We start from the raw sequence: 27,010 nt of genomic DNA, 5'->3' as shown, positions 1-27,010 counted from the left end.
GGTGAGCACAGGGATTGAACACAGGGGCACTCTACCTCTGAGCTATATCCCCAACCCAGAGTCTTCCTAAATTGCTGTAGCTGGCCTTGAGCCTGTGATCATCCTGTCCCACTCTTGAGTAGCTGGGATTACAAGGCAAGCGCAACCTCACCCAGCTGTTTTTAACTTTGTGAGAAAAAAAAAAAAAAAAACCAGGTAGTTTTCTATAATAGTGCACAAGGAATCCAATTTCTCTACATCTCCACCAGCTCTGTTTTCAATCTTGGCTGTTTTTCATAGTGGTCATTCTAATGGGTGGGAAGTGGTATCGCATTGTGTTTTTTACTTCTCCCAGTTATCAATCATCTTTTCATATGTTTGTTGGCTATTTGTATATTCTTTGGAGAAATGTTTATTTAAATCCTTTTTGTTGGTGGTGGTACTAGGGACTAAATACAGGGGCACTCTACCATTGAGGTACACTTCAGACATTTATTATTTACGTATTTATTTATTTATTTTGGTGGTGCTGGGGTTTCTAGAAACCCTGCTACCTCCAGGCTACACTCCCAGACCTATATTTTATATATATATTTTTATTTGGAAACAGGGTCTCTTAAGATGGCTTCAAACCTGCGTGATCCTCCTGTCTCCGCCTCCCAAGCACGGGGATTACAAGCATGTGCCACCATGCCCGGCTCAGACCTTTTTATTTATTTTGAGATGGGGTCTAAATTGCCTAGACTGGCCTCAAATTTGCAACCCTCTCATCTCAGTCTCCCAAATACTGGTATTCACACCTGGCCCCTCTGCCTAGTCTAAAACTTGTTTTTGGTGTGTTATTGTTACAGTTAAAGAAGTTCTTTACCTATTCTGGATATTAATCCCTGATCAGATATCACAGGCTGCCTAACTTGATGGTTTCCTTTACTGCTTTCTCTGCCCCCTTCCCCCCCTACCGGGACTGGACTCAGGGACATTCTGTCTCTGAGATACACTCTACTCTAACCTTACTTTTTATTTTGAAACAAGGCCTCACCAAATTGCTGAGGCTATAGAACCATTTTGGTTTGCTGGAGTCTGGCTTGTCTACTCCTGTTTTAAGAGCTGTTTGTTTCTGAGATGAAGTCTCACTATGTTTCTCAGGCTGGTTTTGAATTCCTAAATTCAAGTGATTCCCTTGCCTCAGCCTCATTTTTGTATGCTGTTGTATCCAAATTTTGCTGGTATGGGTTTTTGTTGTTGTTTGGACTAAAAATGAAACCCAGGGGCTTTCTACCTCAAAGCTATACACCAAGCCCTATTTTATTTTTATTTTGATACAGGATCATGCCGGGCATGGTGGCACAAAAAACTAAGTGCTGTGGTTAGATACAGAATGTCCCTTGATGAGCTCCCGTGCTCATGTTCAGAGTTGATGCTATTAAGCCATGTGCACTGTAATTTCATCAGTAGATAAATCCATTATGATGAATTTGCTGGGTGGTAAACTGGGCAGATGAGGTATAGATGGAGAAGGTGGGTCTCTATGGGTGAGGCCTTAGAGACTGTATTTCTGTCTTTGAATCCCCTTGCTTGTTGGCTCTCCTTCCTCTCTCTGCTTCCCACTGCCATGCCCTGGGATCCATAGACTGAGACTTCACATGGACTGAACCCGGAATCTCCAAGAAACTATGAGCAAACAAATCTCCCCTCCTCTAAGATATATGGTCAGTTGGCTTGGATTACAGCAGTGAGAACGCTGACCAAGACACTGATAGTCAAGAGCTAGAAAAAAAAAAATTAGTAACTATTTAGTAGCTAGTATACAAAAATCTACTAATTCCCTTAAAAACTAACCTACCAGAAATATCTTGGATAATGTGTGAATTGGCCCCTTAACTTTCCTAACATCTGGCTCTACTTGACCTACTCTGAATAAAAGGTGTGTTCCCGGCCAGGTGTGGTGGCGCTCGCTTGTAATCCCCACGCTTGGGGGGTGGAGACAGGAGGATCGCGCTGGTTTGAAGCCAGCCTTGCTGTCTTAAGAGACCCTGTTTCCAAATAAAAAATATGTCTGGGAGTGTAACCCGGAGGTAGAAGGGTTTCCAGGAACCCCAGTACCACCAAATAAATAAATAAATAAATAAATAAATAAATAAATAAATAAATAAATAAATGGTGTGTTCCTTGTATTATTAAAAGCCTACTTCACAGCCAGGCATTGTGGCACATGCTTGTAATCCCAGTACTTGGGAGGCTGGGACAGGAGGATTGCACAGGGTGGAAGCCAGCCTTAGCTACTTAGTGAGACCCTGTTTCCAAATAAAATATAAAATAGGTCTGGGTGTGTAACCTGAAGGTAGAAAGCCCCTGGGTTCCTTCCACCCCCAGTAACACACACACACATCCTACTTTTGAGGCTAGGCTCAGCTACTTAGTGAGGCCCTCTGCAACTTGTGAGAGTCTGTTTCAAGCTTGAAGGTAGACTGCCCCTGGGTTCTATCCTCAGTTACACACACACACACACACACACACACACACACACACACAACATTTAGGATTTATTTTCCCCTTCAAAGTTAAAGTGTAGTATTTGTAGTAAATGTGAACTTAGGAAAGAAAGATAATCTGCTATACCTCTAGTGCACACCAGTTAAATATCCCTATGAGATCAGGTTAAGACCAGGGATCTGAGAGATTTTGAACTGCTGTAACAAGAACTTTGCCTGTGTTATCTCATTGTTCAGTCCTTACTGCTTAAAACACAGTCTCGGACACACTACTGAGAAATTACTTGCTGAACAAATGAATTCAAAATGTGGATAAAGGGAATTCAGTGAAAAAGAGCTGCTCGGACAAGTTCAACCATGACCCTTAGGTCAACCTCAACTCATTTCTATTAAGCTTCGTTTTTGTAGTGCTGGGGATTGAACCCAGGGTCATTTTACCTTTAAGCTATACCCTCAGCCCTATTTTTTTATTCTTTTTTTGATGTTGTTGTTTTTTGTTTTGGTGGTACTGGAGTTCCTGGAAACCCTTCTACCTCCGGGCTACATTCCCAGACCTATTTTACATTTTTATTCGGAAACAGGGTCTCTTAATCCAGCGTGGCTGGCTTCGAACCTGCATGATCCTCCTGTCTCTGCTTCCCAAGCATGGGGATTACAAGCGTGCGCCACCACGCCCGGCTTTTTTTTCTATTTTGAAACAGGGTCTCACTAAGTTGCAGAGGGCCTCACTAAGTAGCTAAGCCTGCTGCGAACTTGCAATCCTCATGTCTCAGCCTCCCAAGTTTGGTCCCTGTACAAAAATTCTTTAGTATGCTAATGAGATGACGGGTGGGGCCTAAGATGGGCTGGTCACCTGAAATACCAAGGCACAATTGGAAGGTTGGGACTTTTTTTTGGTGGCACTAGAATTGAACATTGAAGCAATCTGCCTCTAAGCTATATCCACAGACCTCCAACCTGTAATCCTACAGCCCTTCTAAGAATCTCAGCATCCCAAATACTGGGATTATAGGCATGTGCCCCCCCCCCACACCTCACACACACACCTAGCTAGGTTGGAGCTTTTTTGCTCTCAAACTTTAGAGATGAAATAAATGAAGGTTAACTGATCAACAAAAGTTAGTGATTAATCAATCATGTCTATGTAATAAGGTCTCATAACACCCCAAAAAAGACTTATTTGGGCATACTTCCAGTCAGCTAAACGTTGTGGTACCTACAGGGTGGTACTCTGGGAGAGAACATGGAAGCTCTATGCCCCTTTCCACACACTGTGCCCCTATGCATCTCTTCCATCTGGCTATTCATTGGTATTCTTTGCAATTTCTTTTGTCTGTGGTACTGGGGATTGACCCAGGGGCATTGTACCTCTGAGCTACACTCCTATTTTTATTTACTTATTTTTGCAGCTCTGAGGATGGAACCCAGGGGCATTTGACTTCTGAACTACACCCCTTACCCTATGTTTTTATTCTTTATTTTGAAACAGGGTCTCACTAAGTTGTAGAGGGCCTCACTAAGTAGCTGAGGCTGTCTGTGAACTGTGATCCTCTGGTCTCAGCCTCCCAAATGCTGGGATTACAAGAGTGCCACCACACCCAGCTCTTTATTTTTATTTTGAAACAGGGTCTCACTAGGTTGCTGAGAATCTTACTACCTGCTGAGACTGTCCTTGAACCTCCGATCCTACTCTCTCAGGCTCCCAAATACTGGATTACAGGCCTGTGCCACTATGCCCAGCTACTCTGCAGTATCTGTATCTTTAGTAAATTGTTTCCTGAGCTCTGTGAGCTACTCTAGCAAATTAACTGAACCAGGAGAGGGGTGTTATATAAATCCTGATTTATAGATTGTCGGAAGCACAGGCCACACAACCTGTACTGTAGAACCGGGGAATGAACCCAGGGACAGTCTACCTCCAAGCTACCCCCACCAGCCCTATTTTTATTCTTTATTTTGAAACAGGGTCTCACTGAGTTACAAAGAGCCTAAGTAGCTGAGGCTGTCCGTGAACCACGATCCTCCAGTCTCAGCCTCCCAAATGCTGGGATTATAAGCGTGCCCCACTACTCCCGGCTTACCCAGGAGCATTCTACCTCAAGATACACCTCTAACCCAATTTTTTACTTTTTGGCAGTAATGAGGATTGAACCCAGGGGCATTCTACCTCTGAGCCATACTCCCAGCTCTATTTTTAATTTACTTTGAAACCATCTTACTAAATTGGGGAGGACCCCATTAAGTAGCTGAGGCTGGTCTCAAACCTGCAATCCCCCTGTCTCAGCCTTCCAAGTACTGAGATTTTAAGCGTGGGTCACCATGCCCAACTCAAAAATCGTATTTGATTTAACTTTTTTTTAGTTAAATAGTTACATAAGAGGAAGCCGACGATGGTGGTGCATGCTTGTAATCCCAGCATTTGGGAATATGAGACAGGAGGATCAGTCTGAGACAGGAGGATCACGGACCACAGGTAGCCTCGGCTACTTAGTGAGGCCCTTTGCAACTCAGTGAGACCTTGTTTCAAAGTAAAGAATAAAAGACATTGCTGGGGTGTAGCTTGGAAGTAGAATACCCCTGGGTTCTATCCCCAGTACCACACACACACACACAAAAGTTACATTATGAGGAAAGGAAACATAAAGCAATAATATCTATTTCCTTTTTTTTTCTTTTTTTGTGATACCCAGGATGGAACCCAGGGCCATTCTACCTCAGAGCCACACTCCCAGCTCTATTTTTTATTCTTTACTTTGAAACAGGGTCTCACTAGGTTGGGAATGGCTCCACTAAGTAGTTGAGGCTAGCCTTGAACCTGCAATTATCCAGTCTCAGCCTCCCAAGAACTTCGATTTACATAGTGGGCTACCACACCTGGTTCCAACCTGTACTTATGACTAGCATGTGAAGATGAGAAGCAGGCTGGGGGCATGGTGGTGCACACCTGTTAATTCCAATACTTGAGAGTCTGAAACAGAAGGATCACAGGTTGAAGCCAGCTTCAGCAACTTAATAAGACAGTTTCAAAATAAAAATAAAAAGGGCTGGGGGTATAGCCTGGAGGTAAAATGCTCCTAGGTTTAATCCCCAGTACCAAAAACCAAAGCAAAAGCTGGGCATAGTGGTGCACACCTGTAATCCCAGTACTTGGTATGCTGAGATAGATGGATTGCAGGTTCCAGGATAGTATTAGCAACATATCAAAACACTCTTTCAAAACAAAAATATAAAAAGGACTGGGGGTATAGTTTGAAGGTAGAATGTTTGTAGGCTTAATCTCCAGAGCCAAAGCCGGGCATGGTGGCACACGCTTGTAATCTCCACGCTTGGGAGGTGGAGACAGGAGGATGGTGCACGTTTGAAGCCAGCCTCGCTGGTTTAAGAGACCCTGTTTCCAAATAAAAATATAAAAAATAGGTCTGGGAGTGTAGCCCGGAGGTAGAAGGGCTTCCAGGAATCTCAGTACCACCAAAAAAATCTCCAGAGCCAAAAGCAAAAACAAAAGAAAAAAAAGGGGAGGGGTTAAAGAAGGGGTAGACCTATGGAACTGAGCCCTCAACCTATGACCTGACAAGATATTCATTAAGGAACAGGCCACTGTGTCACCTGAAATAAACTCAGTTGGGAGAATATTAGACTAAAGAACAGGACACTGACATATGATAAAACTGCTTTCTAATATTAGAAAATTTGCCCATAGCCAATTAGGAAATACCATATTATCTGAGGATTCTGATTTTTGTTAATAAAAATTTAAGGAAATTCCAAGATTGCCAAAATACAAAATTACTTCAAGTGTGATTTATAGCTGGGTGTGATGGGATTACAACTGTAATCCCAGTACTTGGGAGGCTGAGACAGGAGAATCACAGGTTCTCAGCCAGCCTCAGTCACTTAGTAAGGCCCTCCACAAATTAGTAAGACCCTGTTTCAAAATAAGGAATAAAAAAATAGGGCTGGGGGTATAACTCAGAAGTAGAATGTCCCTGTATTCAATTCCCAGTACCCAAAACAATAATGTAAAAAATAAAAACAGTTGAGGGCAGCCCCTCAGCAACCTGTTTCAAAAAAATATATATATAGCCAGGCGTGGTGGCACATGCTTGTAATCCCTGCACTTGGGAGGCAGAGACAGGAGGATCGCGCAGATTTGAAGCCAGCAGTGCTGGCTTAGGAGACCCTGTTTCCAAATAAAAAAAATATAAAATAGGTCTGGGAATTTATCCCGGAGGTAGAAGGGCTTCCAGGAACCCCAGGGCCACCAAACACAAACACACACACACACACACACACACACACACACACACACACACGTTTATGAGCAGGGTGTAGAAGGAGGTGGAGACAGGAGGACTGGAGGTTCAAGGGCAGCCTCAGCAAGTAGTGAGACTCTTATCAACCTAGCAAGAACCTATCCTTATCTCTTTTTTGGCGGTACTGGAGATAGAACCCAGGGTATTCTACCTCTGAGTTACACACCCAGACATATTTTATTTTTATTTTGAAACAAGATCTTGCTAAGTTGCGGAGGCTGGCCATTAACCTGCAAGCTTCCTGCCTCAGCCTCCCAAGTACTGGGATTACAAGTGTATACCACCAGGCCAGGGTACTCTACTTTTAAAATAAGAAATAAAATTAGGTTTGGGGTGTAACTCAAAGGTAGAATGCCTCTGGGTTCAATCTCCAGTAGAATCCCCTCCAAAAAAGCCTTGGAAGTGTAGCTCATAGGTAGAATGTCCCTGTGTTCAAGCCCTAGAACCATAAATAATAAGGGCCTGGGAATGTGGCTTGGAGGTAGACTATTCCTGGGTTCAATTTTAATACCAAAACAGTGTATTTTATTTACATTGTTTATTTTAATGTGAATTATAGCCTCCCAGTACTAGGGAGACAGGTGTGTGCCACTATGCCCAGCTTTTTGTTATTATTTATCTCGGTTTTCATCCTTGGTGAGGTAGTCAGGACCATCAAGTGAGACCTCATTTCCCATTCCTTTTCTTTGCTGGTAGAAGTATCTGTTTCTTTTTTCTTTCTCTGGAAATACTCCCTTTGTTCTAGTCTCCTCTTTTTCCTTTCCCAGTGGAAGAAGGTGACATGTAAGGGCTTCTACTGTATAAGCAGAACATGGAGTTTTTAAGAACTAGTAATTAAATTGGAATCTCTACTCTGAAAAAGAAAGAAAAAGAAAAAAGAAAAAAAAAGAACTTAGAAACACTAAACACAGAACAACCCAATCAAGAAATGGGTAGTTGAACTAAATGAACACTTCTCAAAAGAATACATAAGGCTAACAAATATATGAGAAAAGTTCTACATCCTAAGCAATTAGAGATGCAAAACTGCAATTCTATTTCACTCGTCAGAATGACAGTCATAAAGAATACAAACAAAAATAAATGCTAGTAAGGATGTGGGAGAAAAGGAATGCCCATACAATGCTGAGGGGATTTTAAATGAGCACAACCACTATGAAGATCAGTATGGAGTTCCTCAAGACTAGGAATGAAACCACCATATGATCCAGCTACTCTACTCTTCAGTATCTTTCCAAAAGAATTAAAGTGAGACTACTATAATAATACATGCATATCCATGTTTATAGCAGCACAATTCATTCACAATAGCTAAGTTACAGAACCAACCTAGGTGTCTGTCAAGTTAAATGGATAAGCTAAGTGTGGTGGCACATGCTTGTAACCCCAGTACTTGGGAGGCTGAGACAGGAGGATCAAAAGCTCAAAATCAGCATTGGTACTTAGCAAGATTCTCAGCATCCTACTGAGACCCTGTTTTCATGTGAAAAATAAAATCGGGCTGGGGTTTGTACCTTGGAGTTGTAAAATGCCTCTGGGTTCTATCTTCAGTGCCAAAAAAAAAAAAAGGATAAAGAAAATGTGGTACATAGACACACAATGGAGTTTAACTCAGCCACGAAGAACAAAATTTTGTCATTTGTATAAAATGGATGGAACTAGAGAATATCATGCTAAAATCAGCCCAACTTAGGAAATAAAGGGCTTCAAGTTTTCTTTCATGTGGAAGCTAGAGAGAAGAAAAAAAAAGAAGCCGGGTGTGGTGGTGCACACTTGTAATCCCAGCGCTTGAGAGGCTGAGACAGGAGGATCGCTCAGGTTCAAAGCCAGCCTCAGTTACTAAGTGAGGCTCTCAGCAACTTAGTGAGACCCTGTTTCCAAATAAAGTATAAAATAGGTCTGGGAGTATAGCTCAGAGGTAGAAAAGTCCCTGGGTTCCACCCCTAGAATCACAAAAAAAAAAAAAAAGAGAGAGAGAGAGAGAGAGAGAGAGAGAGAGAGAGAGAGAGAGAGAGAGAGAGAGAGAAAGAAAAGAGACCTCCTGCTGGGCGTGGTGGTGCATGCTTGTAATCCCAACATTTGGGAGGCTGAGACAGGAGGATTGCAGTTCATGGACAGCCTCAGCTACTACTTAGTGAGGCCCTTTGCAGCTCACTAAGTCCCTATTTAAAAAAAATAAAATAAAAGCCAGGCATGGTGGCACACACGTGTAATCCCAGCGCTTGGGAGGCTGAGACAGAAGGATCACACAGGTTCGAAGCCAGCCTCAGGTGGCTCTCAGCAACTTAATGAGACCATGTTTCCAAACAAAGTATAAAATAGGTCTGGGAGTATATAGCCCAGAGGCATAAAAGCCCCTGGGTTCCACCCACAGTACCACCAAAAAATAAAAAATTGGGCTGGGGGCGTAGCTCGGAGGAAGAATGGCCCTGGGTTCATTCCCCAGTACGGCAAGGAAGGAAGGGGACACCTCTTGTAAATTAGTAGAGACCAGTGTGGCGGGAGGGGACTGGGGGAATGAGCAGGGGAGGTATGGGGAAGGAAACAGACCAAATATTGTTCCATGCACATATGAATGGGTCACTATGAATTTATCATGCACAATGAGGGAAAAGGGTAGGGGAAGGGAAGATAGGGGAAGGAAATATAATAAATGTATCATTATAAATCTCATCATGGACAATTTTAATACACCAATAAAAATGAAGTCATCAAAATCTTGGTTTTTTTTTGTGGTGGTACTGGGGATTGAACCCTGGGGTATTCTACCTCAGCCCTATTTTTTTATTCTTTATTTTGAAACAGGGTCTAAGTTACAGAGAAACTAAGTCGCTGAGGCAGGCCAAGAACCTGCAATCCTCCTGTCTCATCCTCCCAAGTACTGGGATTACAAGCATGCACCACCATGCCCGGCCTTTTCTTTATTTTGGAACCAGGGATCAAACTCAAGGATATTCCACCTTTGAGTTAAGACCTCAGCACTATTTTTTATTTTCGAACAGGGACTTGTTAAGTTGCTGAGGCTAGCTGCAAACCTGCAATACTCCTGTCTTAGCCTCCCAAGTAATGGGATTATAGGCATGCACCACCATGCCCAGCCATGTGTCCTCTCTAAAGCCAAACATCAACTTAAAAAAAATGTTAACTACAGCCATCCTCAATAAATACTTTTGGTTTTGGAAAATACGTTATTTTGCATTTAAACTTTTATATTTATGTAAAGAGTCCATCATTTTTGTATTTTGTTGTTGATAGTGGTGATACTGGGGACTGAATCCAGAGGCATTTTACCTCCTAGTTACACTCCCAGCCCTATATTCTTTTTTTTTTTTTTTCCAGTACTGGGGATGGAACCTAGGGGCATTCTACATCTGAGCTTTGCTCCTATATTTAAAATAGGGCTACAGCTCTATTTTTTATTTTGAAACAGAGTTTCACTGAGTTGCAAAGGGCCTCACTAAGTAGCTGAGCCTGTCTGAGAACCACGATCTTCCTGTCTCAGCCTCCCAAATACTGGGATTACAAGTGTCAACCATGCCCAGCTTATTCTTTATTTTAAAACAGGGTCTCACTAAATTGCAAAGGGCCACACTAAGTTGCTGAGGCTGGCTACAAACCTACAATCTTCCTATCTCAACCTCCCAAGTATTGGTATTACAAGCATAAGCCATCATGCCTGGCTTTTTTTTGCACTACTGGGGATAAAATCCAGGGGTATTCTACCTCTGAGCTACATCCCCAGCCCTATTTTTTATTTTTATTTTTTGGGGTGGGGGGGACAGGATCTCACTGCATTGCACAGGACCTCACTAAGTAGCTGCGGCTGGCCGCGAACCTCGATCTTCCTATCTCAGCCTCCTAAATGCTGGGTTTATTCTTTATTTTGAAACAGGGTCTCACTAAGTTGCAGAGGGCCTCACTAAGTAGCTGAGGCTGGCCATGAACCTTTGATCCTCTTATATGAGCCTCCCAAGAACTGGGATTACAAGTGTGCATAATCACATCCGGGCATAATTTTAAATTTTTTTTTTTTTTGGTGTGTGGTACTGGGGATAGAACCCAGGGGCATTCTACCTCTGAGCTACACCCCCCCAGCCCTACTTTTCTTCTTTATTTTGAAACAGGGTCTCACTAAGTTGCAAAGGGCCTCACTAAGTAGGAACTGAGGCTGTCTTCGAACTGTGATCCTCCTGTTTCAACCTCCTGAATGCTGAGATTACAAGCATGTGCCACCATGCTCGGTCCTAATTTTAACTTTTTTTTTCCCCTGTGGTACTGGGGGTGGAACCCAGAGGCTTTCTACCTCCAAGCTATACTTCCAGACCTATTTTATACTTTATTTGGAAACAGGGTCTCACTAAGTTGCTGAGAGCCTCACTAAGTAGCTGAGGCTGGCTTTGAACCTGTGTGATCCTCCTGTCTCAGCCTCTCAAGCACATGTGCCACCACGCCCGGCTCTAATTTTCATTTTGAAACAGGTTCTCACTAGGTTGACTAAGAGTTTCCCTATTTGTCTGGGCATGGTGGCGCACACTTGTAATCCAGCATTTGAGAGGCTGAGACAGGAGGATGGCGATTCGAGGACAGCCTCAGTTACTACATAGTGAGGCCCTTTGCAACTCAGTGAGACCCTATTTCAAAATAAAGAATAAAAATAGGGCTGGGGGTGTTGCTCAGAAGTAGAATGCCCCTGGATTCCATCTCCAGTAACCGCAAAAAGTTTCCCTATTTGCTGAGGCTGTCCTTGAACCTTCGATCCTCCTGCATCAGCCTCCTAAGTATTGGGACTACAGGCATGCGCCACCACATCCAGCACTTTTGTATGTTTAAACACACCAAGCATGGTGGAGTACACTTGTAATCCCAGTGCTTGGGAGGCTCTCAGCATCTTAATGAGACCGTTTCCAAATAAAAATAAAATAAATACTTAAAAATTTTTAATTTTAGTTTGTAAAACAGAAATTATCCATAGGCATCCATTAAAAACTCTGAGAGTACTTAAGGAATCTTGAGCCCCAAGTCTTTGAAAATTTAACTAAGCCCATTACAAACACATTTACTGTCCTTATTCTGTAGGTGCCAATCCAAAGATTGTTCTCATATTAAGTGTAGAATAAGGAGCCTTTGAGTTGGGCATTATTTTGCATGCTTATAATCCCAGTACTTGGGAGGCTGAGACAGAAGGATCATAGGTTTTCGGCCAGCCTCAGTTACTTGTGATGTCCCCCACAACTTAGTAAGATCCTGCATCAAGATAAGGAATAAAATAGGGCTGGGGATATAGCTCAGAGGCAGAACGCCCTTTTTAGGTTCAATCCTCAGTACCACAAAAAAGAAAAAAAAGAAAAAAAAAAAAGGGAGCCTCCACCAACTCTGTGTTATAGAAAACCTAAATACAAATAATAGAAAACGGGTTGTATTCTTTAGTATTTAAAGGTATTCTTCAAAGAGGGGTGTGTAATCCTAGCTTGGGAGGCTGAGAAAGACTGCAGATTCGAGGACAGCCTCAGCAAGTAGTAATGTTCTTGTCAAACTAGGAAGACCACTGCCAAATACAAATTTAAAAAATAGGCTGAAGCCGGGCGTAGCGGCGCAGGCTTGTAATCCCAGCATCTGGGAGGCTGAAACCGGGAGAATCGCGGTTCACAGACAGCCTCAGCTACTTAGTAAGGCCCTCTGCAACTCAGTGAGACCCTGTTTCAAAATAAAGAATAAAAATAGGGCAGGGGGTGTGGCTCAGAGGTCAAATGCACCTGAGTTCAATCCTCAGTAACACACACACACACACACACACACACACACACACAGACACAAGAATGCAAAAGGAATGCAAAGACAGAAGGAAGAGAAGGAGGGAAGGCTGGGTGTGGTGGTGCACACCTGTAATTCCAGTACTTGGGAGGCTGAAACAGGAGGATCACAGGTTCTAAGACAGCTCAGCAAATAGTGAGGCTCTTATCAACCTAGGGAAACCTTATTTCCATATAAAAACTTAAAAGAGGCGGGCGTGGTGTCACCAGCTGTAATCCTGGTGCTTGGGAGGCTGAGACAGGAAGGATTGCACAGGTTCAAAGCCAGCCTCAGGTACTTAGTGCGACTCTCAGCAACTTAGTGAAACTGTTTTCAAATAAAGTATAAAATAGGTCTGGGAGTATAACCTGGTGATAGAAAACCCCCTGTGTTCCAGGGGGTATACACACACACACTTAAAAGCCAGGCGAGGTGGCGCACTCTTGTGATCTTAGCATTCTGGAGGCTGAGACCGGAGGATCGCAGTTTGTGGACAGCCTCAGCTATTTAGTGAGGCCCTCCACAACTTAGTGAGACCCTGTTTCAAAATAAAGAATTAATATATAGGGCTGGGGGTGTAGCTTGGAGGAAGAATTCCCCTAGGTTCCATCCTCAGTACCGCGAAAAAAAGAAAGAAAAAAAAAATCTGAAATTGGCTGCCTTATAAGCCGGTTTTACAATCATTTAATTTTTAACTGTTATTTCTACCAGACGGTTCACACTGTCACATGCTTAGATTATATGAAAATTAGACAGCAGCTATTTTAAGTACAGTTGTGATGAGAGGCCAGTCTAAAAGCAAATGACTTAACAGCTGAACAGTGCTCTTACTACCTAGGGCTGTCTGCCCATTGAGATCCTCAGATCTCTGCCCCCAGAATACTGGGATTACAGGCTTGTGCCACCATGCCCGGTCCTCCGGGGCTGTTTCAAAAAACCAAAACTGCGAACAACTTTATCAACTCTTATCAACAAAGCAACTTTTTTTTTTCTTTTGCAAGTTTGGAGATGGAACCCAGAGGCATCTGACCTTGGAGCTACACCCCCTGTCCTATTTTTTTTTTTTTAATTCTTTATTTTGAAACAGGGTCTTACTAAGTTCCAGAGGGCCTAAGTAGCTGAGGCCATGATCCTCTAGTCTCAGCCTCCCGAATACTGGGATTACAAGCGTGTGCCACCATGCCCAGCTAGCAACTTTCTTTAAAGCACAGACTAACTTCATATTCTATGTTGTAGTGACAATCACAAGTTTCTGATTGTATAGTATTTTAACATTCTTTTATATTTAGGGTAGGTGTGTTCTTAAGATCTAATTATTTTTCTAACATATCTTACACACTGAACCTGAGTCCTCTTTTATAAAACCTGCATGATTATTAGGAACTCTACTAGAGAATTCCCCTGTACTTTAAAACCATAAACTGAGCTGGGACTCATGATGTTAAGTTTATAGATCCTAGTACTTGAGAGGCTGAGACAAGAGGATCACAGGTTGGTGGCCAGCCTCTACTTAGTGAGGCCCTGTTTCAAAATAAAATAAAATAAAATAAAATAAAATAAAATAGGGCTGGAGGTGTAGCTCAGAAGTAGAAGGCCCTTGGTTTCCATCTCCAGTACCACCCCACACACATTGAAAAAAACAAATAAACTGGGTGAGCTTAATTTGCTTTATCCTGACAAATTTCTCATTGGAAGTTTGGTTACTGCCCATTTCCTCTGTTAATCTATGTACCTTTCTCTATAGTTATTAACACACTGCAGGGAAGAGGCCAAGTATTGGTGGGAATAATCTAATAATTCCTAAAAATTATTTCAAAAATGATACACACATATACTTCCTTTGATGTTTTTGTTTCAAGAAAACTAAGATGACCCCCTATTTTGGAGGAGCTAGAAAGGTATAATGAAAGGGAATAAAAATGATTCAGTATGAATGCTATGAATCAGTTTCAACTTTAACATTCAGAACTTATAACTGGAGAAGGGTCACTAATTCCTTGTTGCCCAATTGTCCTTCAATGAACAATTACCAAAAAAAAAAAAAAAACCCATTAATAGTTCACTGTAAACCAGGTGTGGTGGCACACACTTGTAATCCCAGTAGTAGGGAGACTGAGACAGAAAGATCACAGGCTTGAAGCCTACCTCAGCTACTTAAGCACTTTGCAACTCAATGAGACCCTTCTTCAAAATAAAGAATAAAAAACAGGGCTGGGGGTAGAATGCCCCTGGGTTCAATCCCCAGTAACACCCAAAAAAAAAAAAAAAAAAAAAACCCACACACAACACACTTCACTGACTTCGCTGTAACTTAAATTACATACCTACAAACACAAAAGAAGCCAAATGCAAATAACAGAGTAAGAATTACACTGATTCCTATTAGGTCCTCTCCCACACTCAAAAGAAAAGCTAAAGATAAAATGCTCAGAGAATGGCCAGGTATCTTCCTAACAGACCATCGAGCACCTCTAGTTTTACAAAAAAAATCTTAAGTGATTTCCTAGAAAGTCACACACACCAAATTTAACTCTAGGACTCTGTACTGTGTGTTTGGAGGATGGGAAGTGCTAAGGATTGAACCGAGGGGCATTCTACCTCTGAGCTACACCTCCAGCCCTTTTTATTTTGAAACAGGGTCTAAGTAGCAGAGGCCCTCATAAAGTTGATAAGGAGGCTGGCCTAGAACCTGCAATCTGCCCCTCTCAGCCTCTCAAGTCCTGGGACTAGAGGTGTTGGTCACCACACCCAGCTGACTCTAGTATTCATTACTGATAATCAAGCACAGTCAGACCAGTCCCAAAATGCTACAATTACCTCACTCTATTTGCTGTCCTCTATACAGGTGCCATGCAGGAAAATAGCCATTAGCCACATGTGGCTATTAAAAGCACTGAAGAGCAGCTAGTCCAAACAAGTATGTTCTAAATGTAAAATAAAAACTGTATTTGGAAATACTGAATTAAAATTCATTCTGCAGCACTGGTCCATACTTCTTTCCAAAGACCATCCCATGAAACAGGTGTCATTGTAATACGCAAACCAAAAAGCAGGATTATAAAAATTTGTTGTACATTACATACATTATATATGTAACCATGTTTGTAGGTGCAATAAGCACACAAAACAGACCATTGTGGAATCCTCTATATCCTCTAAAGACAGTAAAAAAGACTTTTTTTCCCCCCAGTACTGGGGATTGAACCCGGGGAATTCAATCTCTGAGCTACACCCCCAGCCCTATTTTTTATTTTGAAACAGGATCTAAATTGCAGAGGGCCTCACTAAAGTAGCTGAGGCTGACCACGACCCTGTGATCCTCCAGTCTTAGCCTCCCAAGTACTGGGATTACAAGCGTGCGCCACCATGCTCAGCTTATAACAACAGACATTTCTATCTTATTACAAGTGTATGTGAGCCAGGCATGGTGGCGCACGCTTGTATCCCAGCGCTTGGGAGGCGGAGACAGGAGGATGGCACAGGTTGGAAGCCAGCCTCAGCTACTTAGTGAGGCTCTCAGAAACTTAGTGAGACTCTGTTTCCAAATAAAGTATAAAAATAGGCCTGGGAGTGTTGCCCAGAGGTAGAAAAGTCCCTGGGTTCCACCCCTAGTACCACCAAAACAAACAAAAAACAAGGTATATGATTTTACAGAATCTTAGTGTGTGGTGCTGGAAATCAAACCTAGGGCTTCATGTAGGGCTCTGCCACTGAGTTATGCCCCCAATCCAGTACACATAATCTTGAGTAGGTCACAATGAGCAGAAAGCATAACTCTTCATTAGAATAACACCATTTCGAACCAGGTGTGGTAGCACAAACTTGTAATCCAAATACTTGGGAGGCTAAGACCAGAAGATCTGGGTTCACAAACAACCTCAGCTTGTTAGTGAGCCCCACTGCAACTTAGTGAGACCCTGTTTTAAAATAATAAAAAATCAGGCTGGGGGTGTAGCTTGGAAGTAGAATGCCCCTGAGTTCAATTACCAGCATTAACACATACACACATACTTACAGAGACCTCAATCATCAAAGGGTACCCATGATGAACCTTTGAAAACATCTGCCTAGAGCCAGGCTTGATGGCACATGTTTGTAATCCCAGTACTTGGGAGGCTGAAACCAGAGGATCACAGGTTTGAAACCAGCTTCAGTTTCAAGAGAGCTTAGTGAGGCTCTCAGGAACTTGGTAGACCCTGTTTCCAAATATAATATAGGTCTGGAGGTGTAGCCCAAAGATAGAAAGCTCCTGAGTTCCATCCCCAGTACCACACACAAAAAAAGCCTAATATAGCCGGGCGTGGTGGCACACACTACTGCCTGTAATCCCAGTACTGAGACAAGAGGATAGAGACTGAGACCAGAGGATCTTGGTTCAAGGACAGCCTCGGCTACTTAGTTGCCCTTTGCAACAATTCTGACCTGGTTTCAAAATAAAGAATAAAAAATAGGGCAGGGGGTGTAGCCTGGAGGTCTAATGTCCGGGTTCCATCCCCAGACCCGCAAACAAAATAAATAAGTCTGCCTAATATGTATTTATAGTTTTTTGTTTGTGGGGCAGGCTTTTTGTTTATCAGATAGGGGGTTTCACTACATTCCCCAGGCTGGTTTCAAAAAGCATGGACTTGCCGGGCACTCCCTGGTAATCCCTGCGCTTGGGAGGCGGAGGCAGGAGGATAGCGCAGGTTTGAAGCCAGCCGTGCTGGCTTAAGAGACCCTGTTTCTAAATTTTAAAGAAGTATAAAAATAGGTCTGGGAGTGTAGCCCAGAAGTAGAAGGGTTTCCAGGAACCCCAGTACTACCACCAAAAAAAAAAAAAAAAAAAAAAAAAAAAAGCATGGACTCAAGACATTCTTCCATCTTAGCCTCCCATGTGGCAGAGACTACACTCACGTCTTCAGCTTAGTTTTTTATTTTATCTTATTTTAATCCTCCCACCTTGGCCTCCTATGTGGCAGGGAATACATTCATGTCTTTAGCTTAGTTTTTTATTTTATCTTATTATTTTTTTAATTATTTTTTTTTTTTGCAGTACTGAGGATGGAACCCAAGAGCATTCTACCTCTGAGCTATACTCCCAGCCCTATTTTTTATTCTTTGAAACCAGTCTCACTGAGTTGCAAAGGATCTCACTAAATAGCTGAGGCTGTCCTTGAACCCACGATCCTCTGATCTCAGCCTCTCAAATGCTGGGATTACAAGTATACATCACCATGCCCAGCTCTTGTTTTTTTTTTTCTTAGTTACATACAACAATATTCCAATGTAGAACCAGAACTTAAACCCCATTTTTACTAAACTATCAAAAAATACATAGTAAGGGGAAAGATCAATTTAAAAAACAAGGATAGCCAGGCCTGTTGGCACACCCTTGTAATCCCAGTATTTGGGAAGCTGAGACAGGAGGATCGCAGGTTCTCAGCCAGCCTTGCTTATTTAGTAAGGCCTGCTGTAATTTAGCAAGAACCTGTTTCAAAATAAAGAATAAAAAATAGGGCTGAGGGTATATCTTGGAGGTAGAATGCCCCTAGGTTCAATCCCTAATACTGCAATCCCCCTCTCAAAAAACAGGGATAATTTAGTCAGGCCTGGTTGCACATCCCTATAATTAATTCCAGTACTTGAGACAAGAGGATTACTGGTTCAAGACCAGCCTCAGAAACTTAGCAAGACCCTGTTCCAAAACAACAAACTATAAAGAGCTGAGGGTATAACTTGGAGGTAGAATGCCCCCGAGTTCAATCCCCAGTACCTAATAATAATAATAATAATAATAATAACAACAACAACAACAACAACAACAACAACAACAGCAGCTAAGAAAGTAGTAGCAAAGAAAATGTCAACTGACTGATAAAACATAATGTGGTATATCCTTTTGCCATATGAAGGAATGAAGCAAGCACTTAATACATTGTTAAAACACAAAGGCAGCCAGGTGTGGTGGAATTTGCTTATAATCCCCGAGTTTGGGAGGCAGAGACAGGAGGATCACGCAGGTTCGAAGCCAGCAGCGCGCGCTGGCTTAGGAGACCCTGTTTCCAAATAAAAATGTAAAAATAGGTCTGGGAGTGTAGCCCAGAGGTAGAAGGGCTTCCAGAAACCCCAGTACCACCAAAAAAAAAAAAAAAAAAACACCCCACAAAGGCAGGTGTGGTGGTGCATGCTCATAATCCCAGTTCTTGGGAGGCTGAGACAAAAGGATCACAGGTTGAGGCCAACCTCAGCTACTTAGCGAGGCCCTCAATTTAGACCCTGTTTCGAAATAAAAGAATAAAAATGTTGAGCTTGGGAGTGTAGCTCAGAGGCAGAATGCCTCTGGGTTCCATCCTCAGTTCTGCAAAATACATACATACATACAAGAAGGAAGGGAGGGAGGGAAGGAAAGGAAATGAAGGGCTGAGAGTGTAGGTTAGAGGTATGCCTCTGGGTTTAATCCCCAGTAGGAAAAAAAAAAAAATCAAAAAACCAATAATAGAACACAAATGAAGTTTGAAAACATACCTTAAAAGAAGATAGTCAGGAAATATCAAATTGTATAATTCCATTCACATGAAATGTCCAAAATAGGCAAATCCTTTTTTACTTTTTATTTTTTGCAGTACTGGGAATGGAACCCAGGGGCATTCTACCTCCAATCCTCAGAGCTGCACTCCAAGCCCTATTTTTTATTCTTTATTTTGAAACGGGGTCTAAGTTGCAAAGGACCTCACCTAGTAGCTGAGGCTGGCAGTGAACCTGAATCCTCCTGTCTAAGCCTCCCAAATGCTGGGATTACAAGCATGTGCAAACATGTCCAACAAGAAAAGGCAAATCTTTAGAGACAGAAAGTAGTTACTTGGGATGGGATAATTAGGAAATGGAGTGACTGCTAATGAAGGAGAGTTTTTTTTAGGGTGGTGAAAATGTTCTAATATTGTAGTCATTGTTGCACAACTATGAATACACCAAAAGTTCTAAATGGTTAAATCATATGGCATGTGTATTACATCTCAATGAATCTATTAGAAATATGAGAGGGAAAAAGAAAATGATTTGTCTGGCACCTAATGGTTATTTTTCTGGATTTTGTGCCCTTATAAAATTTATCAATTAAGTTTTATAATTTGCCCCCCCCTCATTCTAAAGTATTCATATTAAGCAAGGTATGGTGGTATACACTTGTAATCCCAGGACTTGAAAAGCTGAGACAGGAGGAATGCAGGTTCTGGGCCAGCCTCAGCAACTTAGTGAGACCCTATTTCAAAATAAAAGAATAGCCAGGGCGTGGTGGCACACGCTTGTAATCCCCACGCTTAGGAGACAGAGACAGGAGAATCGCACAGGTTCGAAGTCAGCCGCACTGGCTTAAGAGACCCTGTTTCCAAATAAAAATATAAAAAATAGGTCTGGGAGTGTAGCCCGAAGATAGAAGGGCTTCCAGGAACCCCAGTACCATCCAAAAAAAAAAAAAAAAAGGAATAGCCAGGTGTGGTGGCAAAACTTGTAATCCTAGCATTTGGGAGGCCCGAGTCAGGAATATCCCGATTCAAGGACAGCTTTAGCTATTTAGTGAAGCACTTTGCAACTCAATGAGACCCTGTTTCAAAATAAAGAATAAAAAATAGGTTCTGAGAGTGTATCTTGAAGGTAGATTGCTCCTGGGTTCCATCCCCAGTATCACAAAATAAATAAATAAATAAAATAAAAAGAATAAAAGAATAAAATAGGACTGGGATTGCAGCTCAAAAGTGGAATGCCCTTGTTTTATGTCCATTGCTGGGAAAAAAAATTCGAACTAGTAAAAAACTTTTCAGTGTTCTACAAGAAGGTAAATTTACTCAATGTCATAAAGGCTGGTTTTTTATGGCATGTGGGTTGTTTCAATAATGTTAATTTTTTTTCATTAGAAGAAAGGAAGGTTGTGGTGGCCAAAGCATGCTTGTAATCCCAGTGCTTGGGAGGCTGAGACAGTAAGATCGCACGGGTTCGAAGCCAGCCTCAGCTACTTAGGCTCTCAGCAACTTAGTGAGATCCTGTTTCCAAATAAATTATAAAATAGGGCGGCAGGTGTAGTGGGGAGGTAGAAATCCCCTGGGTTCCACCCCCAAGTACCACAAAAAGGAGGAGGAGGAATCACAGGAGGAGGAGGAGGAGGAGGAGGAGGAGGAGGAGGAGGAATCACAGAGGATGTGGAAGTACAAGCCTGTTATCCCAGACTTGGGAAGCAGACAGGAGGACTGCAGATTCAAGGCCAGTTTCTGCAATTTAGCAAAATGTTGTTTCAAAAGAGAGAGTATATGAGTGTTGCCTGGAGATAGAATGCCCCTGGGTTCAACAATCCCCAGTACCACACACAAACACAAAAGGCTAAACTGACCCAAAATGAATCAAATGAAAAAAAAAAAGCCAATGGTTACACTGAATTTTTAGAGCTTGGAGATAGAATGTCCCTAAGTTGAACAATCACCAGTACGGAAGGGGGAAAAAAAAAAAACTAAACTGACTCAAAATGAATTAAAGGAAAAAGAAACCTCAATAGCTAAATTTTTATAGCCGAAGAGAAGTAGCATCTTAATCAAAAATCTCAGCCGTGTACGCGTGTTTAACACATACACTTTATGCCGACTGAAAACCTCCGGGAGCAGCTGTATCTAAGACAATGAAGCTTTTTTTCCCCCTTTTTAAATAATAAAACGTGGTGGTGCCACTCTAAAGCCCACCCCATCCCCCACTACCACCACCAGCAGGTGGAGGGAAAGGATACTGTAGAGGATGACAGCTTTGTATGACCCTTTGGACTTTAAATGTAAAAATGCAGCTGGTAGTTTCTCAGGAGGGGGTAAAAAGATTGGTGGGCAAGCTGAAATAAGGGGCATCCTTGGCCTGGAAGAGGGCACACCGTGAGCCACATCTTGAATCTGCTCTATCCAGAGTAAAACACAGGCCGCTGGAAGGCACTGTGAGCATCCAGGAGGGCCTCTCTCGCCGGGGGTGTTTTATTTATTTATTTATTTATTCGCAACGGAGAAGTTGACTCCCGTAGTTTGGATATTGGGGGTAGGCAAGGGTAAAGCGGGAGTCGGGAAGACCAGAAAGAACGCCTCCAAGTGGGGCCGCCTGGGGCGTCGCTGAGGAAGTTGCGCGCCCCTCTCGGCGGCCACGCGCGAGCCCACCCCCTCCCGGCCGCCGGCCGAGCCCAGCGGGGGCCCCTCGCCCCGGCGGCGGCGGCTCCGCGGGACAGGCCTAGGCCGCGCCGGCCGGGCCCCGGCAGCTCGCCGCCCGCGGAGGCGGAGCAGGCCCGGCACAAACTTCCCGGCGCGCTCGCAGCGGCGTCACCGGCCGGCCGCCCAGCGCCATTCCCCCGCGGGCCCGCGGCGGCGCCCGCCCGCCCCCCACGCCGCGAGTCCCGGCGGGGACCGGCGAGGCCGCGGCCCGCGCCCCGGCGCCCCCGGCCTCACCTCCAAGTCCCGGCCTTTGTTCTTGAAATTCTTGAGCCGTTGGTTGTCCAATTTCTCGTTGTCCGCCATGGCCGGGCCGGTGACTCCTTCCCCCGCCCGGGCCCCGCGGGATCCGCCCCAACCACCGCGCCGCACGGACACTCCCAGGCACCCGGCCGCCGCCCGCGCCGCTCTCCCTCCGTGCGGCCGCTTCCTGCCTCCCCTCGCCGGCCTCCACCTCTCCCCGCCCGCCCCCCACCCTCCCTAACCCCAGCGCGGCGGCAGCACGGCGAAGGCGACCGCAGGGCCGGCGGCGGCAACGGCGGCGGAATGCGCTGCCGGCCGAGGGGGAAGCAGCCTCGATCTGAGGGCCCCGGCGCCGCGGCCACGCCCATTGCCGCCAGGCCGGCGTGCCGATTGGCCGGCCGGGCTCCGGCGCGTTCGCCCAATCAGAAGGGGCGATGGAGAGCGGGGGCGGAAGAGCCGACGGAAAGGGGAAGGGAGCGACGCTGGGAGGAAAAGGCCCGAGCTGCGCGGGCAGGGCGGGGCGGGGTGCGGCGGCGGCCGGGCGGGCTGCCCGGGCTTCGGGGAGAGAGGGAGAGAGAAGGGGTGGAAGCGAAAGTAGGCTCGAGGCGAGTCCGGGTGGGGAAAGGAGAGGCGAGGTGGCGCGGCCGGGACGAGTTGGTTTGCTGTGGTTGTCCGGGCAGCTGCAGACGTCTGGACGCCGGGCCCGAAGCTCTTGAAGGCGACGCTCTTTTCTTCCCCCGGGCGCCCTCTCTTGCAGGGCTTTTCTTGAGCGCTCCGCTCGATTTGCAAGTAGAGCTGCGGAGGGCTCCACGCCGGCTGGGGCCGGGCCCTCGAGGACCTGGCCGCGGTGCTAGGACTGGGGGGACGGCGTGCGTTCCGGGGAGCAGAGGGAAGAGGGCCATGGTCGAAAAGGAAAGGGACCTTGCTTATTAGGCAGATCGGATTCATCTTCTCTGACCAAGTACTTGCAACAGGTAGGAACTTGGGAAGAGGTAATGAGCCTGTGATGATACCACTTTACTTTAGGGGGTACTGAGTATTGAACCTAGGGGAACTCTGCCTCTGAGCTACACCCCATCCCCCTTTTTTTCCTACAGAATCTCTCTAAATTAACGTTCTCCAACCTCAAACCTGTCTCAGCCTTCCGAATACTGAGATTACAGGCGTGCGCCACGTGCCCTGTTGATGATACCCCTTTATAGGTATATAATTGAAGAAGCTACTTAGCCATAAAACACTAACTTCTGGAGGGCCGGAACCCGTGGCACCCGACACAGTAGCGTAACATTGTGATTCTTTTGAGAAAAGAAATGAGCTACAAGGATTTCGTCTTTACCAAGAACATAGTTGCCAGAGGTAAATTAAAATGACAATATAGAATACTCAAATTTTTCAGAAAAAGAGGACGAGGAAGTGAATATATTTAAATACCAGTTAATAGCACCTCAAATGTACAGGAGTTTGTGAAGTAGCAAGGAATAGAGAGGCATTAGATGTGTTTCGGTACAGCGAGGTAGGAGAAAAGACCCTAATACAATCCCATTCGGGAACTTAGGACTTCTGAGCCTTTGTAGTAAATTTTGTTCTGGTGGAACCACGTGCAGAAATAAACATTTCTAATGCAAATGTTTCTTAACGTTTTTTAAAGGCATAAAAAGGGAAACTTTAAAGGAAGAAGTCAATGAATTTAAACCATCTAGACAACTGAGTTCCCTCTGTGGAAAGAGAAAGAGAGTTGGAATACCTTAAAAAGGGAGGAAAAGTAGGGATGTAGCTTAATGCAAAAGCACTTGCCTAGCCTGTGTGAGGCCCGGTGTTCGATCCCCAGCACTACAAAAATAATAAAGCTATCTAAACCATAATCTTAGCCGGACACAGTGGCACATGCCTGTAATACCAGTACTTGGGAAGCTGAGACAGGAGCATCGCAGGTTCAAGGATAGCCTCAGTAATTTAGCGAGACTCTGTTTCAAAATAAAAATTAAAATAGGTCCTGGAGGTAGAAGGGCCCTGGGTTCCACTCCTAGTACCACAAAAATAAAAATATTTTTAAAAACCTTTTAAGTAAACCTTTAAAATCTTCAGTACCATTGTCCTTTCCACTGGGCTATGGCAAACACGCTGTGCCTGGAAATAATTTACTTGAATTTAGATCTTAAAGTACAAGTGATGAAAAGTTCATATAAACTTTTATTTCCCAAATATTCACTTAATTGAAGGAACATTGCATTTGCATGTTGGAGCATTGTTGTATATAAAGATGAGGCTGTGCAGCTGAGCATGGTGGCATAGGTCTGTAATCCTATTATTTGGGAGACTGAGACAGGATTTCAGGTTCAAAGACAGCCTTAGCAATATAGGGATATTCTCAGCAACCTAGCAAGGTGCTGTTTCAAAACAAACAAACAAACAAACAAACAAACAAAAAATAGAATAAAATGCTCCTATGTTCAGTCCCCAGTACCACAAAAGAAAGAAAAAAGGACTGTATGCAACTAGATAGTGCTGGGTCCCTAGTTTGATCCCAGGCCTGCCCAGCTGTAAAATCCCCACTGTGTCTAGTTGATCCTTTCTTCTCTTTGGCCTCTCTCACAGAACTCTGCCATACCTCTAAAACAGTTTAGTTCTGAAATGTTTTGTTTTTCTGGCACTTAGGATTGAATCAGAGATATTCTACCTCTGAGCTACACCCCCAGTCCAATTTTATTTATTTGGAAACAGGGTCTCACTAAGTTGCAGAGGGCCCTTGTAAAGTTGCCGAGGCTGGCTTCAAACCTGTCGTCTTCCCGTCTCAACCTCCCAAGTACTGGAATTACAAGTGTGTGCCACCATGCCCAGATTAGTTCTGAAATGTTTAAGGCAGTGTACCCAAAACATTCTCAGACCCCAGAGTGAATCAGAATTGTGCAGGAGGCCTACAACCCAGATTGATGAGCTCAGTCTCCAGTACTTCTATTTTGGTTGATCTTGAATAGCTGCTCAAGATTTGAATTTCTAACAAGAGCTCAGGTGACACTAGATATTCTACTTCCTGGAACATCCTTCAAGAACTACCAGAACTGGCCTAACAGAGCTTATTATAAAGTGGTTTCAGCCAGGCGTGGTGGCCCATCCCTGTAATCCCGGTACTTGGGAGGCTGAGATAGGAGAATTGCAGGTTGGAAGATACCCTCAGCAAGTAGTGAGACTCATCAGCAAAAAAAAGAAAAAGTATTTTCAGCTTTAAGGTAAGAACAGAGTTAAAATAAGGATAATTAGCACAGTGTGGTGGTGCATGTTTGTAATCCCAGTACTTGGGAGACTGAGATAGGAGAATTCAAGGTTCATAGCCAGCCTCAGCAACTTATTGAGACTCTGTTTCAAATTAAAGAATAAAGTAGGGCTAAGGATAGAAGTCTGAGGTAGAAAGCCCCTGAGTTCAATCCCTAGTACCACCAAAAATAATAATAATATAATAAGGGTAATTAGGCATCACAGTACTAGATCATGTCATGAATTTGCAATGGATTTGTAAATCATGATTATATATATCTTACTTGAAAATGTAGCAAATAATTCATATTTCAAGACAGAATTTCCAGTAATATCCAGTTCCATATTTTAATAGATTTATATGATATTTTCCTACTCTATTCTCTGTATTTAGTTTCTCTCTTGAGTATTCTCAAATACGATTTTATTGTGTGTGTGTGTGCTGGGGGGGGGGGTGTGCCCTGGGGATTGAGCCCAGGGGTATTCTATCTCCAAGCCATTCCCACAGTCCTATTTATTTATTTATTTATTTATTTATTTATTTATTTTTGAGGTACTAAGGATGGAACCCAGGGGCATTCTACCTCTAGAGCTATACTTTCGGCCCTATTTTTTATTCTTTATTTTGAAACAGGGTCTCACTGAGTTGTAAAAGGTCTCAGTAAGTAGCTGAGGCATCCACAAACTGCGATCCTCCTGTCTCAGCTTCCCAAATGCTGGAATTACAAGCATGTGCCACCACGCCCAGCTAAGCCCTTTTTATTTTTATTTATTTATTTTTGTTTGTTTGGAAACAGGGTCTCACTAGGTTGCTGAAAGCCTCACGACATTGCTGAGGCTTTCCTTAAACCTGTGATCCTGCTTGTCTCAGCCTCCCAAATAATGGGATTACAGGTGTGCACCACTTAAATACCATTTTCTTTATGACATTCTATACAAAGACTGACTCCATTGGGCCCATTAAGTTTTTTTTAGTTTCTTAGTGTTAGCTTACATCTCATATACTCTGCCATTGTGTTTCTAGCTCCTTGGAGGCTCAGGCCTGTCCTAGTTCTTGGGTACATTCCCACAGAGGCAACGTGTGTCTCCACTAACTGTGCTTCTCTGCTCCTAATTCCTGCCCACATGCCAGGCATTCTGGCTGAGATCTCAAGCCCTGCCCCTGCAAGTCCAATCAGGAGTAGGGTGTCTCATCATATCCAGACTGACCCCTTGGAACCATCTCTGATACCAGTAAACAAAACACCAATGCACATTTTGAATCTGTATTTTGTCATCCTGTCTAGAGACATTCCTTCACAATGAACAATGGGGAAAAACATGTTAATTCATAATCCTGGAAGCCCTTCTACCTTTGAGCTACACTCCCAGACCTATTTTTACATTTTTATTTGGAAACAGGGTCTCCTAAGCGCGTAGGCGGCTGACCTCAAACCTGTGCAATCTTCCTGTCTCTGCCTCCCAAGCACGGGGATTACAAGCGTACGCCACCACGCCCGGCAATTTTCTTTTTTACTTGGAATCAAGGTCTCACTAAGCTAATGTGAGCCTCACTGAGTTGCTGAGGCTGGCTTCAAACCTGTGATCAGTCTCCCAAGTACTGGGATTACAGCTAGAGCTCTTTTTTTTTTTTCTATTTTATTTGAAATAATATATAAGTATATAGTGTGAGAGCTCTCTTTTAAATATGTGAAAATGATAAATTCCTACCTCCAGTAATATTTTATACTTAGATTAT

The 27,010-nt window shown here is 43.7% G+C and overlaps 1 protein-coding gene across 1 annotated transcript in view; it reads right to left on the bottom strand.

The window, feature by feature from the left end:
* KPNA4 (karyopherin subunit alpha 4) overlaps window positions 1-22,083 on the bottom strand; it is a gene marked incomplete at its 5' end in the record, with an annotated part of 65,375 nt that extends 43,292 nt beyond the window's left edge. The window contains one exon of the mRNA XM_080695842.1: window positions 22,015-22,083. Coding sequence (XP_080551968.1) covers window positions 22,015-22,083 — 69 coding nt within the window. The remainder of the gene's footprint in view (window positions 1-22,014) is intronic.
* Between the last annotated feature and the right edge of the window lie 4,927 nt (window positions 22,084-27,010).

The sequence above is a fragment of the Muscardinus avellanarius genome (genome assembly GCF_963383645.1).
Source record: "Muscardinus avellanarius genome assembly, chromosome: 5".
Classification (NCBI taxonomy): Eukaryota; Metazoa; Chordata; class Mammalia; order Rodentia; family Gliridae; genus Muscardinus; species Muscardinus avellanarius.
This window is presented reverse-complemented; position numbering and strand designations above follow the sequence as displayed.